A 14,252-nucleotide genomic window follows, 5' to 3' on the forward strand; every position below is an offset into this window, starting at 1 on the left:
GCTCTGCTGCTCACTGTGTAGTTGGTGGCAAGGACTGTCCCTTCATGATAAAGAGGTTGTGCAGGATACAGCAGACCACTGCAAGTCTTGGCACACACAATGTTGGGTGTAGGGCTTGTCCAGAGCAATCCTGTAGCAGAACAGCTGTTTCAGAACTCCACTGGCCTGCTGTATCATCACTCGTGGCCACATGACTTTGATTATATGTGTGTGCTTGGGTTGCATACCAGAGTCATCCACCATGCCATCAGTGGATAACCCTTGTCCCGCAGTAGCACCCTTAGGTTTGCCATGATAGCTGAAATGCAGACTGAAGGAGACATCATGCCTGTTGCCAGAATACCAAGCATTGACCTGCATGATTCACTGCCTATGGTCACACACCAGCTGGACATTAAGAATGTGGAATCACATTTGGTTCAGCATAGGTCAGAGTTGCCATGTGGGGAAGACTTTTCCCATCGGCGAGCGGGGGCGGGGCCAGCTCACTGACACGTCAAGTGACGCGGAATGACGTCGGGCAGAACTCATCCCGCGTCATTTGCATTTTCAGGTCAGCAGGGGTGCAGCCGAGTCAGCTGCGCACCTGCCGACCTGTCAACGGCCTATTGAGGCCAATCAAAAAACAGTTAAACCAATTAGTGGACCTGCCTTAAGGTTGACGGGCAGGTCAGGAGCGCTGGCGGCCGCCTGAAAAAGCATCAAACCTCGTCCACGGGCGGGATGAGGTTTCATGACTGAATTAAAAATTTAAGATTCACTTTTATTTAAAGTTATGTCCATGCCCCAACTCATATGGCATTATCACATGAGGGGACATGGGTGGTAAATGAAATTTTCGACAGAATAACTTTTTCACTTTGGGAACCGATCTCCCTGAGGCAGCACTTAGTCTCCGGGAGATCGGAGCGCTCCTTCGCGTGCATGCGCATACATGAAGGAGCGCACTTCTGCATTTGGCATTCCCCCACCGCCCGCACAGGAAGCGCATAGTGCTTCCGTGCCAATGTCAAGGCCCGCCCATTAAAAATGGCGGCGACCCCCGATTGGGCGCACCGATCAGAGGGCCGTCTGCCCACACCCGCTCCCACACTTTACCACCACCCCCCCCCTCCCCCCTGCCCCAAAGGGGAGAAAATGTTGCCTGTGGTGCCTGCAAAATGATCTGTGTGTCGTCATTGGCACCCTATACCACGGGGAAGCCAGCAGTCTTAGCAAAGCCATGTGCTTACTCCAACTGCTGTTTTCAAGAGAGAATGAAATGTTTTTAGCTGTCTTGGAATACAGGGCCTCAATGACCTCCCTTATGCAACAGTGGACAGCAAACTTGTGAGGTGTTGCAAACATCTCCAGCTACTGACTGGAAGGAACCGAGTGGATAAAAGTTCATCACCATGGTCACCTTCATGGCCATTGGCAATGCAGTCCCTGCCACTCTGAGGTTGCAGTTGTGGCTGCAGCACAATGACAAATTTAATTGGGGACATTCTTACTGAAGCGCAGACACCACAGCCATTGTTCTTCACTGAGAATTTCTGCCTGCACACCCTGGATGTTTATGACCTCCAACCGAGAGCCCTTCTCCATCTCCCCCTCCTCCTCCCTTTTCTGGCAGCTTGCCCTGCTTTGTGTGACTGTTCATTCTCCAAGTTACGCTGTATTCCAAGGGGAATGCCCTGTTTGTGATTTGTGCAGAAACCTCTGTTAGAATTTTTAGGCCCCAAGGGGCAAGCACAGAGGCAGGCAGCCACAGACTTTCACACAGCTTTGCAGCACCATCCCCCACCCCAACCATTTTCTGAGAATTTGGATGGAGGGTGGCAGGGCTACCCGCCTGCAAGTGGCAGGTAGCTGATTAAGGTTGTTTAAAAGCCTATTAAGACCAATTGTCAGAGGCCGAGTGGGATTTTCCAGTTGGTCTTCAGGCCCAGGAGGTATCGAGGAACAGTCCAGCTCCAAGAGGTGGCCTGCCAACAGCAGCCCTGGGGGCCAGCGCTCCAGGCTGGCTTTGAGGCTAGTTGGGTTTCAGTTGCTGCTGCACACTGCTCTGAGGTGGCATTTACCCTCCACAGTGTGGCCTGGCTGGTGAAAACATTTCTTATTTTCAACTTCGAAAGGTTGGTGAGAGGGTGTCTCTTCCCTCACTTACCTGAAAAGGCAGCCTGCTGCTGCTTTTATGCTGGAGGCCCTCCAACTTCAAGAGCCTTGCCTGCCTTCCTGAATTGGACAACGAGCCCACCCTGTGGCCATTAATTGGCCAAACCGAGGTAAATCACACCCGGGTGGCTGTTCCCCATACCATGCGGACTTCTGACCCCCCCATTTGATCCTGATGCCCACAGGGAAAATCCTGCCCCTTGACGTCAGGAACAAGTCCTTCAGCATTGTCACACCAGTCCCTGGGGAGTTTTGTAACTAGAAACACCTATACAAAGCACCAAACACTTGTAGGACTGTAGCAACAGCTAGAAAAAGTCAACCAGCAACTAAACTGTAAGAAGTTGATGATCCCTAGAAATTATCCTGGTGGGGGCCCTTGCTGCTGTTGAACACATGTTCAGCTGTGCGATACTGAAAGAAGATGTTGGCTGAAGCATTGAATTCTAAAATGGGGGGGCTGACGTCAATTAATGTTATGTACATCCAGTGGTACATTCACTGTGTACACACTAACTTTGGCACCAAAATTACATCCTTTGTGTTCCATTTCACAAATGTGCGCACACCCCAACAGATACCATTCTCGAAGGGCACCCATAGCCTTCAAAAAAAACAGGTGCTAACAAACCCAATTTCTCAGCCACCATGTTTGAGCACCTGCTTGTTGTGTTGCCATGTTGCATGAGCAGTTTTGTTTAAACCAAAAGAACTGTTAGTCTGTGTTATACTTCCAGAAAATCTTTACATCTCAAAATAAAGTAGGCACCAGAAAATGGTTCATGTGGTAGTACAACACCTGAATAATTCAGTTTAGTCAGCCATTACCAATTAAACTGACAGTTTGGCTGTGGTATTTAATGACAGCTCAGTAACTGTGGCTTGAAATTGTGTTTAAAATTACTTTTCTTCCTTCAGCTATTGGAGTGGGGACCATTTGACCTGGTGATTGGTGGAAGTCCCTGCAATGACTTGTCCATAGTGAATCCTGCCAGGAAAGGACTTTATGGTGAGTGAATTATATAATTGCTACTATTCCCATTTGTCCATCACATTCTCCACCCAATTGTTTGAATTCATTGTTATTTCATCAACTCCACTCCAAGCACCACAACATCTCGTTCAGCTTGTTGAGTGGGATGATTAATGTTTCAATCCAGGTAACTCTGTGGTTGCCCAATCGAGTCGTGCTTCCATGGAACAGTAAGAGTTAGTTTTTTACTTTCCTCTTGTAGTTTGATACTTACACCTATTAAATAGAGGGGACTTCCATCCTCTCAGTTGATTAGAATTTTTACCCAGCCCCAGAGGTGCAAGAGTAATTGTTTAATCAACTGTGCCACCAATTTCATTACAATTCAATTTTAATGTACCTGAAATGTCCCATTGGCAGGCTGTTGTTTTAAAGCTCTGTTGTGTTGAACACATATCTCAATACAACAAATATTTAACTTTTTTTTAAATGAACATTACCAAAAAAATTATCATTTGATACATTTCCCTTTAATTTTTTGCCTTCTAAACCATCTTAAAAAGATGGTTTACCTGCTCTGTTGGTTACATTATGTTCCATAAGGTATACAGGCTAAAAATGTGACTCTTGGAATGGTGTTAGTGCCTTGCTTATTTCAAATAAAAAATAGTGAAATAGTGTCAGAAGAATTTTCTGAGCTTAAGATTTCAGTAAGCACAGTGGCAATCATATTAGGATAAATCTACTGTTTATGCATTGCAGCTCGCAATACTGGTCTTAACTACTTGGGGCTAAATTCAATAGCCCGCAAAATGTGGCATGGGGATTGCAAGGGGGGTATTAAATTATGCACTTTGCTTCCAATGCAGGTAACATGCCATCTTCTTGCTGTTTACCATAATTGCAGCATGCAGCCAGTGCTGTTGAGTGACTGCACACCTCATTGTGGGGCCCAAAATTGTTAGAGGCTAGCGCCAGTTAAAGGTAGCCTGCAATACTTAAATAGAGCCTGAAACTCTTAAAATGGACTGGAGCATGACCATTGTAACTAGAGCAGATGCTGTAAGTTATTCTGCAAATGGTCCTGCCTGGGAAGGACAGAAAAATGGCACAACGTGGCAGACAGCCGATTCCAAGGTTTCTGATGCTGCACTGGGAGCTTTAGTTAAGGATGTGCATAGGAGAAGCGATGTGCTCAATCAAAGAGGGCCAGGAAACGCAGAGAACAGGATCTCAGCAGATAGTGGAACCAGATAGCTGTGGCAATCAATAGCAAGGGTCAAGAACTAAGGACTTGGATGCGGTGCCGCAAAAAGTTCAATGAACTTAAGTGAGAAATAAAGGTAATGAATGCATCTTATATCACTAACCTCAGATATTACTCAAATCACCTGACCCCCATCACACACTTACCAACAATTTCTATCAACTATAACTCATGCCTAACATTTTCCACACCCTCACACACTACCAAAGCCCTCACACCCATATCTCACAGCTTGCACAGGCTATCAGCTATCCAACCATAACCGTCATATCATCCAAACTGATTGCTCAGCACTCACTGACACACTTCCCTCTCTCTTGCAGGACAAGGTGGTGCACAACTGGATGCAGTGGACAGGGAAGTCTGCATGCCCTTACACCAATGGAGGGGATGGTGCTCACCATCATTGGAATGGCTATTGCTGAGGCCATGGCCAATGGCAGAGCTGAAAGAATAGGAGATGGCGAAATCCATATCCTCACCTGTGTCCCATTTCCTCCTCATCTCACAATCTCTTCTAATTTAGAAGCAGCAGATGGTTTAAACATGCACCTTTTGCTCTCTTCCACTCTCCTCACCACACCCTACCCTTGTGCCTCTTTCCTTTCAGATACATAGCAACTGAAACCTAGCCAGGCAATGATGAAGAGCAGCAAATGGAAGAGCAAGAAGACAGTGATGATGAAGAAACTTGATCTTACACTTGCATCTACCAACTCAGAAACCAACACTGCATGTAATTTAGAGGAGAAATAAGCACCTAGTCAGACACTGGTCACAAAGTGGACTGCAGCCATGGCCTGGAGCAAAGGTAGTGCAGGTGCCAGCGCTCCAAAGGGGAGATCGGACATGAATTCTGCTGCGGAGGACTCATTTGAGCATTTTGATGGAGCCACGACAAAAGAAGGCTGAAACAAAAACAAAAATAGCTGGAAAGACTCAGCAGGTCTGACAGCATCTGCGGAGAGGAACACAGTTAACGTTTCGAGTCCGAAACGTTAACTGTGTTCCTCTCCGCAGATGCTGTCAGACCTGCTGAGTTTTTCCAGCTATTTTTTGTTTTTGTTTCAGATTTCCAGCATCCACAGTATTTTGCTTCTACAAAAGAAGGCTAATGGGCGTGCACAATGAAGTGCTGGGTGAACCTGGAAGCTTGATAGAAAGCCTGAATGCAATATCCAGGAGCATGGAGGAGACTGACACCAGCTTGGACAGAGCCTTGGGCAGAGCTTGGAGCCCATCCGTTGCAGCATGAAGGTGGTGGTCAACTGGATTAACACACTTGTGGACCCAATCATGATGCAGCATCTGATGGCTAGTTTCTCAGGTTCCATTACAGCACAAGCAGCAACCACCCAAAGTCTTGGTGCTACAGTGGAAACTCAGATTAAATTGACGCCAGCTCAGACTGCTGCTAACATGGCTGTGGATTACAGTCTTGATAGGGACACAGCAGTCCAGCAATTCGCCCTGTAACAGGTTACTAGGATAGTTGAAGAGTCACCCCTAGGCAGAGATAGTGGCTCCATGGAGTGCCATCCTGCTGTCCTTTGTCAGGATGCCAGCATCCACCCTCCAACCTCTGCCACAATGCCAGGGTCCTGGCTGTTGCCTGAAGCCAGCCAGCCCAGGCTGTTGCTGCGCATGCCAAGATGCTGCAGTCTGTCACTGGGCCTTCCAAGTCCAGAGCTATTCAAGGCCATCCTCCACATCCATCTGTCGTGTCTCCTACCGAAGATCACCAGCCTTGATGCAGCCACTGGGGTAGCACTGCATTGGAGTCCTACGATAGACAAAGGCAATAAGAGAATGCACAAAGGTGATTAGTTGACGTTTAGATGCCATACGGAATGCGTTCATTTGTAAATTTGGTCTAGAATGTTTATGTTGTGGTGGCTTTTATTTTTGCATTGTGATCAAGTGGACTCTGTGGTAGTAACAGAGGGAAGGTCAGGTGTGGGACTGGTGGTGATTGGAGACTTTCAGTTGTGTTTACTGGTATCGCAGTTTATCAAGCTGTTTACGGCAGCCTAGCAGAAAGGAACTGGGTGGATTTCTTCCTCTTTTCCTCTTCCTCCTCCACAGCTAGCCACCATATACCTAGTGGCAGAGGCTCATGATGACGAGTGTGTGCAACACATAGTTGACCACTGCAAATCTTGACACCTGCTCTACCGAGTACTGTAAGGCTCCTCCAGAGTAGTACAGACAGCACAAGATTTTTTCAATAGCCCAGTGGCCTGCTCATATTTTGTATGGCAGTACAACTTTCAGTGTGTGCATGCTACCCAAGTATGTATGGCTTCTGCACTGTCATCATGACCCACGTTGTCAGTCGATAGCCCTTGTCACCCAGTAGCCACCCTCTGGTTTACCACGTTGACACAGTGGACTGCCTCGGAATGAATACATCATGATTGCTGCCAGGATACTGGGCATTGACCTGCATGATTTGCTGCATATCGTTGCACACCAGCTGTATATTGAAGGAGTGGAACCCCTTTTGGTTCTGGTACATCTGAGAGATGACGTGCTGTGCCTGCACTGAATGTCACCCTGCACCATGGAAAGCCAGAAAACCTTGTAAAACCACATATCTGTCCATCTGCTGGTCTTTTGACTGGAGTGTCAGTGAATTCCTTTACGTGGCAATGCAGGATGCTGCAAATATCTCCAGCTCCAGCTCCAAGGATCCCGACACATGAAAGTTCATGGCCATACTCGCCTACACAACCACTATCAATGCAGTGCTTGCTCTGATGTTGCAGTTGTGGCTGCAGCAGGTGACAGATTTCATAGAAACGTAGAAAAATAGAAACAGGAATAGGTCATTCGGCCCTTCAAGCCTGCTCCGCCATTCAATATGATCATGGCTGATCCACTATCTCAATGCCATGCTCCCGCTCTCCCCTCATTCCCCTTGATGCCTTTAGAGTCTAGAAATCCATCAATTTCCTTCTTAAATATATTCAGTGACGTCCTCCACAGACCTCTCTGGAAGAGAATTCCACAGGTTCACCTCCCTCTGAGTGAGGAGGTTTCTCCTCATCTCAGTCCTAAATGGCCTACTCCATATCCTGAGATTGTGACCCCTTGTTCTAGACCACCCCCAGCCAGAGAAAACATCATTCCTGCATCCAATCTGTCCAGCCCTGTCAGAATTTTATATGTTTCAGTGAGATCCCCTCTCAATTCTTCTAAGCTCCAGTGAATACAGGCCTACTCGGCCCAATCTCTCATCATACGACACCCCTGCCATCCCAGGAATGAGTCTGGTGAACCTTCACTGCATTCCCTCATTGGCAAGTCTATCTTTCCTGGGCAAGGAGACCAAAACTGCACACAATACTCCAGGCGTGGTCTCACCAAGGCCCAGTACAGCTGCAGTAAGACATCCTTGCCCATGTACTCAAGTCCTCTCACAATGAAGGCCAGCGTACCATTTGCCTCCTTAACTGCTTGCTGCACCTGCATGCTTGCTTTCAGTGATTGATGTACAAGGACACCCAGGTCCCTTTCTACATCAACCTTTCACCATTTAAATAATACTCTGCCATTCTGTTTTTCTTACCAAAGTAGATAACTTCACACTTATCCATGTTATATTGCATCTGCCATGTATTTGCCCACTCATTCAACTTGTCTAAATTATCTTGAAGCCTCTTCACATCCTCCTCACCACTCTCATTCCCACCTAGTTTTATGTCATCATCAAACTTGGAAGTATTACATTTGGCTCCCTCATCCAAATCATTGATCTACATTGTGAGTAGCTGGGGCCCAAGCACTAATCCCCATGGTACCCCATTAGTCACTGCCTGCCATTCTGAAAAAGACCATTTATTCCTGCTCTCTGTTTCCTGTCTGCTAACCAATTCTCAATCCATGCCAATGTATTACCCCCAATCCCATGTGCTTTAATTTTGCACACTAACCTCTTATGTGGGACTTTATCAAAAACTTTCTGAAAATCCAAATACAACATATCCACTGGTTCTCCCTTATCTATTCTGCTAGTTACATCCTCAAAGAACCCCAGTAGGTTTGTGAAACATGATTTCCCTTTCATAAATCCATGTTGACTTTGTCTAATCCCGTTGATATTTTCTACGTGTTCTGTTATCTCATCCTTTATTATAGATTCTAGCATTTTCCCTACCACTGATGTTAGGCTAACCGGTCTGTAATTCCCTATTTACTCCCTCCCTCCTTTCTTAAGTAGTGGGGTTACATATGCCACCCTCCAATCTGCCAGGACTGTTCCAGAATCTGCAGAATTTTGGGAGATGACAACCAACACATCCACTATTTCCATGACCACCTCCTTTAGTACCCTGGGATGTAGATTATCAGGCCCCGTGGGGATTTATCAGCTTTCAGTCCCATTAATTCCTCCAGCATTGCTTTTTTAGTAATACTAATTTCCTTCAATTCCTCCTTCTCACTAGACCTTTGGTTCCCTAGTATTTCTGGGAAGTTATTTGTGTCTTCCTCCGAGAAGACAGAGCTAAAGTAGTTGTTTAATTGCTCTGCCGTTTCCTTGTTCTCTATTATAAATTCTCCTGTTTCGGTCTGTAAGGGACCTACATTTGTCTTCACTAATCTTTTTCTTCTTACATACTTAAAGAAACTTTTACAGTCCTGTTTTATGTTCCTTGCAATTTTACTCTCGTACTCTATTTTTCCCCTCTTAATCATTCTCTTGGTCCTTCTTTGCTGAATTCTAAACTGCTCTCAATCCTCAGGCTTGCTACTTTTTCCAGGAACTTTGTATGACTCCTCTTTGGATCTAATACTATCCTTAATTTCTTTTGTTAGCCATGGTTGGGCCACTTTTCCTGTTGTGTTTTTGCGTCAGAAAGGAATATATAACTGTTGCGATGCATACATTTGTTCCTTAAATATTAGCCACTGCCTATCCACCGTCATGCCTTTTAATGAAGTTCCCCAATCTATCTTAGCCAACTCACGCCTCACTGAAGCACTGACATCTCACACACTGTTCATCACTGAGGTTCAGGTAGGAGAATTGCTCCCTGAGTAGCCTGGATGAATATCGCCCCCTCCTGAGAGCTTTTCTCCCCCTCCTTCTCTTCTAGCTTCTTGTCCTCTTCTGCTTGCCCTCTGCTCATTTTCCAAGTTATGCTGTAGTCCACAGGGAATGCCTACGACTGCACCCATGGCTGGGTACAGTCGGTTTATGCAGAAGCCTTGAAGTCAGCAAAAGTCCTTCAGCAACTGCCACACCACTCCCTGTAGAATTTAGCTACTTGAAGCAACTGGGGAAAAAAAAACACTTGTACAATTGTAGCAACAGTCAGTAGAAATCACTCAGCAACTAACCTGAAAGTAGTTGAAATAGCACAGGTAGGGTGTCCTTCCCGGTGCTGAGTGCATGTTCAGCTGTGCATGGTGAAGTGAGAACATGTGCTGGAGCTTTGAGCTCCAAACTGGTACTCTTGGCATCAAATTAATGCTGGATATTAATCAATGTCATGATCTGCCTGCTCTGCATTTTACCCATGGGCGGGTACTGTGTGCATGCTAACGCCCTTATCAATATGGCATCCAGCGTGATGTGCACCTGAAATGTGTGTGTGTACTGCATATGCCATTTTAGACTTTTAAGGCCACTCACAATGCCCAAAAAAACAGGCGCCACACACCTGAATTTTGTGCCTTCTATTTCTGCTTACATTTTTCCTTGTGGCTGTGGAGAAGTGACATTCTCCATAGTCAGCTGCACAACCGTCATGGCAGTAAACATGGCTAATAGTTGCAATAAATTAGGACAGACATTAATGAGCCTAGATTTGTTCTTTGTTCAACCTTTTACTCTCTGGCCAAAATTCTTCATGACCTCAGTGCTGATTGGGACATCGGAGGTTGAACGAACTGCTGCAATTGAAACTTTGGGCCCAATATTTATGGGGAGGGAGGAGCGGCACTTGTGTTTCGGGTAGAGGGGAGAACCCCAGAAATGCTGGGGACATGGAGGCCCTGCCCAATTTAACAGCGGGAGCTCATTATCAATTTTTCACTCAGTTTTCCACCAGGCAGCCAGCTGAATTTACAGGCTGCCAGGCAGGAAGGCCAGCAGCAGGTGTGTGCAACCAGGCATGTTTCTCTGGCAACCAGGTAGCATGCTGGGATTGCTGGAGGGGCCTTGGACTGGCAATCAGGAGGGGGGAGTGGGGGGGGGGTGTTGATGGGGGGGCAATGGGAAAAGCTTTGGAGTTGGATGGGGGGAATTAGACATGCATTTGGGAGTGAAAGAGTTACTAGGAGAAATGACAGCGTTGTTGGGATGTGGGACAAGCAATCAGGAAGGATTGAACGACTTGGAGAGAACACGGGGTTGGGGTGTGGTTGTTCAGAGCAGCAATCGAAAAGGGGTTTGACCAGAAGAGATAATGGGATTGGAGGTCAGTAGGGTCAGTTGATCGTGGCAGGAAGATTGATTGAAAATCCTGGGGCAATCAATCACTCCTGCTTCTCTTGACCCACAAGCACTGCTCTAAAAAGCACTTGATTCGGCTGCTCCAGTCTCCCTTTAGCTGACAGTTTTCTTGGCTCTGGGAAACCCAACTGGCCAAAGTTACATTTAACTGGTTGCAAAATTCTCAGGAGCAGAGCCTTTTTAAAATATAATCACAGAACCACATCTCCAGGATAGGTTACACCACTGAGACATTGAAGGAGTGGACCCACCACTGTTAAAACAGAAGTAGGTGCACTTATGATGAGTTGGAGTCAGGTTTTGCACATTTTCTGATTCAGCTCCCCACACCCACCCCAATCCAACCATCTCCTGCTGGTCATAGGATTTTAAATTACCCCATTTATAAGCACAGTATGCCCTGGTGGTAGTCAGATGCAGTCATAGCAAGTGTGAGATACAAATTCATACCATGCACTCCAGTGTGTCTAACACATTCAGTACTGAAATTATATCAACTTGCTCAAAATTATACCTAATGGCTATGATACTGTTTAAAGTCAGTTGTTGAACTGTGTGTCCCGAACTGTAGTAACAGTGTTATCTTGTTATTTCTACCATTGTCCATAGCCAGTATAGTAAATACCAATCCGACTGAGAAATTGTGTCTACTTGGAACAAGTAGCTGTTGAGGGCTGCAAAATTGCAGCAGACAGGTGCCATTCTAGGTCCAAAATAACATCCGTGCACGCTCTAGGTGCTGGCTTTGCCATACACTATTTTGATGATGACATCGGTACACAGAGGGATTATGTACCAGAAGCATGCAGAATGGGGAGATCATGACCAAAGTCAGCATGTAGCACTGATTTGGCTATAATGGTGCCATTTTCTATCAGAGTGCTCCAACTAATGCTCTCTCCTCACCCTGAACCCACATTCAGTAGCAGGATAGAACCCCCAACAGCACAATGGGAGAGGTTGAGCAGGTTGAGGGCCTCAGTGCCAGTGGTTATGAAGGTGACTGTGGCAATTAACTTCTATGCGTCTGGCTCCTTCCAGGCTGAAGCAAGCGGTATTTGCAGCATGTTGCAGTTTGGTGTTCACTGTTGCATAAGAGAGGTTTCAAAGGCTCTTGATCGAAGAGAGCTGCCTACATTTTATTCTCTTTTGTCAGAAGCAAGCAAACAGATGGAGGATGCATCTTTGTGAGGATGACAGGATGTCCCATGGTGCAGGGTGTCACTCACTGACACACATTGATTTATGGGTGACGCATGTCAGCTCTTGAGATGTGCAGCAACTAGAAGGGATTCCACTCCTTCAGTGTCTAGCTGATGTGAGATCATACTCAGCAAATCATGCAAATCAATGCCCAGTAGCCTGGCAGTGGTAAATGATGCCTTCATTCTGCGGCAGTCCGTTGTGCCATCTGCATTCGAGTACCACAATAAACCAGAGGGGGAGGGCTACTGGGCAACAAAGGCTGCCCACTAACCACATAGCTCCTGACTGTGGTGTGCAACCCACACATACAGACAGCATGTCAATATCATAACTCATGCTGCCACACAAAATGTCATTGAGAAGACCATTGGGGTGCTTAAACAACATTTTTGTTCCCAGGACCACTCTGGAGGAGCTCTGCAGCTCCCGGCAGAGTGCATGTCACAACTTGTTGTGGTCTGCTACATCCTGCACAACCTCACCATCATTGCCACCACATATATCCTGCACAACTAAGAAGCAGCAGGAGCAAGAGGGGGAGGAAGATGTGAGGAGACAACCAATACATTCTCTTTCTCGCCAGGCACCCCATATTTGACTCATCTGACTGTGGTACCAGTGAATGCAAATCCCAATTTCCCGTTAACCAGCAGTCAAACACTTTGCTTTCCCTTTGTTACTGACCATCGCAGCATTCTCTTGGCCACAATGCGAAACAAAAGTCAATGTAAAACAAACACTCCAAACCAAATCTAGTAATCAAACCGCTCACCCTTGTGCATTCCCATAGTTCTTGTTTACAGTATGCCTTTACTTGCCCTGGTGCTCTTACACACTGCTGCTCCAGTATCTGCAAATCTCTGGTGGAAGGCTGCTGACTTTCAGTGGAGGAGACTACAGGTGGCCTTGGAGGTCGACATTTTGGCCCAGGAGCCTTTGCTTCAGACCTTCGCTACCTTCCCACCGGCTGGCTCCCTGATGGTCAACAGCAAGGGCACTGGTGGAGTGGCAGGTTTTGGAAATCAAGTGCTGTCGTCCTTAGAGAGGACAGCAGCTTTGTGCTTCTCAGTGCCACTGCTACTCCCTCGCAGCAGTGCCTTAATAATCCTAACAATGTGTTGCAAGACAGATTGCTAGACTGATGTGACCCCCTGAAAGCCCCTTTGTGCACTGGTACCTGCAGCGATGATGGTAGCAGTCTGAGCTGCACTGCAGTAGCCATGTTTAAGGTGGCTTCTATTTGTACTGCAATGGCAACTGAGACACCAGCCATCAGACAATGAATCGTGTTTGGGTCTACAAATTTGCGAATGGATTTAGGCACCACTTCCATGTGGTAAAGGATGGGCTCCAAGCTCTGCACAAAGCCCTATGCCAAGTTGAAGCCAGACTCCTCCATGCTCCCTGACAGTGACAGCAAGCTTTCTGGCAGCATTGCCAGTGCACCAAGCATTTCATTGGGCATACCCATCAGTGTTCTTCTGTAGGACATCCCATTGAAGTCCTCATCTGAGTCCTCTGCATCAGAACTCATGTGAAAACTTGCCCTCCAACAAACTGGCACCTGCACAAACCTTGTGCCCTGCCCTAGCTACAGGGCTGTCCTGTCCACTGTCTTTCCATGTGCAGATCCCACCTTTAAGCTATCCTCTAAAATAAATGCAGTGTCAATATCAGAGCTGGTGTCTGCGAGTGAGAGCATGTAGTGTCATTTCTTTCTCATCATGCCTCCCTGCTCTTCCACCTCTTTCTCTTTCACCACCTCCTGGCCAGGCTGCAGTTCTTGGGTATCTGAAGGGAGCAAGTCACAAGGATAGGGTTGTGGTGCAGGGATGGGATTTGGTGGGGGTGGTGGGGGGAAGCAAGAGGCACGTGCTTCCACATCAGCAGCTTGTAAACCAGATAGGATTGTGGGCAGAGGAGAAATGGGATGTGAGAAAGGAAGGATGAGCTGTGAGGATGCTGTCATCAACTTTACTGCTGGCCAAGGCCTCAGTCATTGCTGCTCCAATGATGGTGAGCACTGTCTTTTCCATTGCTGTAAGGACATGCAGGAATGCATCTCCCCTGCCAGTCAGCTCCTGCTGCCTCTGTTTAAAGGAAACGGCAAGGAAGTGTGTCTGCAAGTGTGGTGCAATCTGTTTGGTTGAAGTGGCTATCATGGTTGAATAACTGGAAGTGTGTGCAAG

The 14,252-nt window shown here is 46.7% G+C and overlaps 1 protein-coding gene across 9 annotated transcripts in view; it reads left to right on the forward strand.

The window, feature by feature from the left end:
* Positions 1-14,252, forward strand: part of dnmt3aa (DNA (cytosine-5-)-methyltransferase 3 alpha a) — a 586,890-nt gene that overhangs the window by 498,195 nt on the left and 74,443 nt on the right. For all 9 annotated transcript variants that reach the window (XM_078541484.1, XM_078541483.1, XM_078541485.1 and 6 more), the window contains one exon: positions 3,076-3,166. In XM_078541484.1, the coding sequence (XP_078397610.1) occupies positions 3,076-3,166 (91 nt within the window). The remainder of the gene's footprint in view (positions 1-3,075; positions 3,167-14,252) is intronic.

The sequence above is a fragment of the Cetorhinus maximus genome, chromosome 5 (genome assembly GCF_964194155.1).
Source record: "Cetorhinus maximus chromosome 5, sCetMax3.hap1.1, whole genome shotgun sequence".
Classification (NCBI taxonomy): domain Eukaryota; kingdom Metazoa; phylum Chordata; class Chondrichthyes; order Lamniformes; family Cetorhinidae; genus Cetorhinus; species Cetorhinus maximus.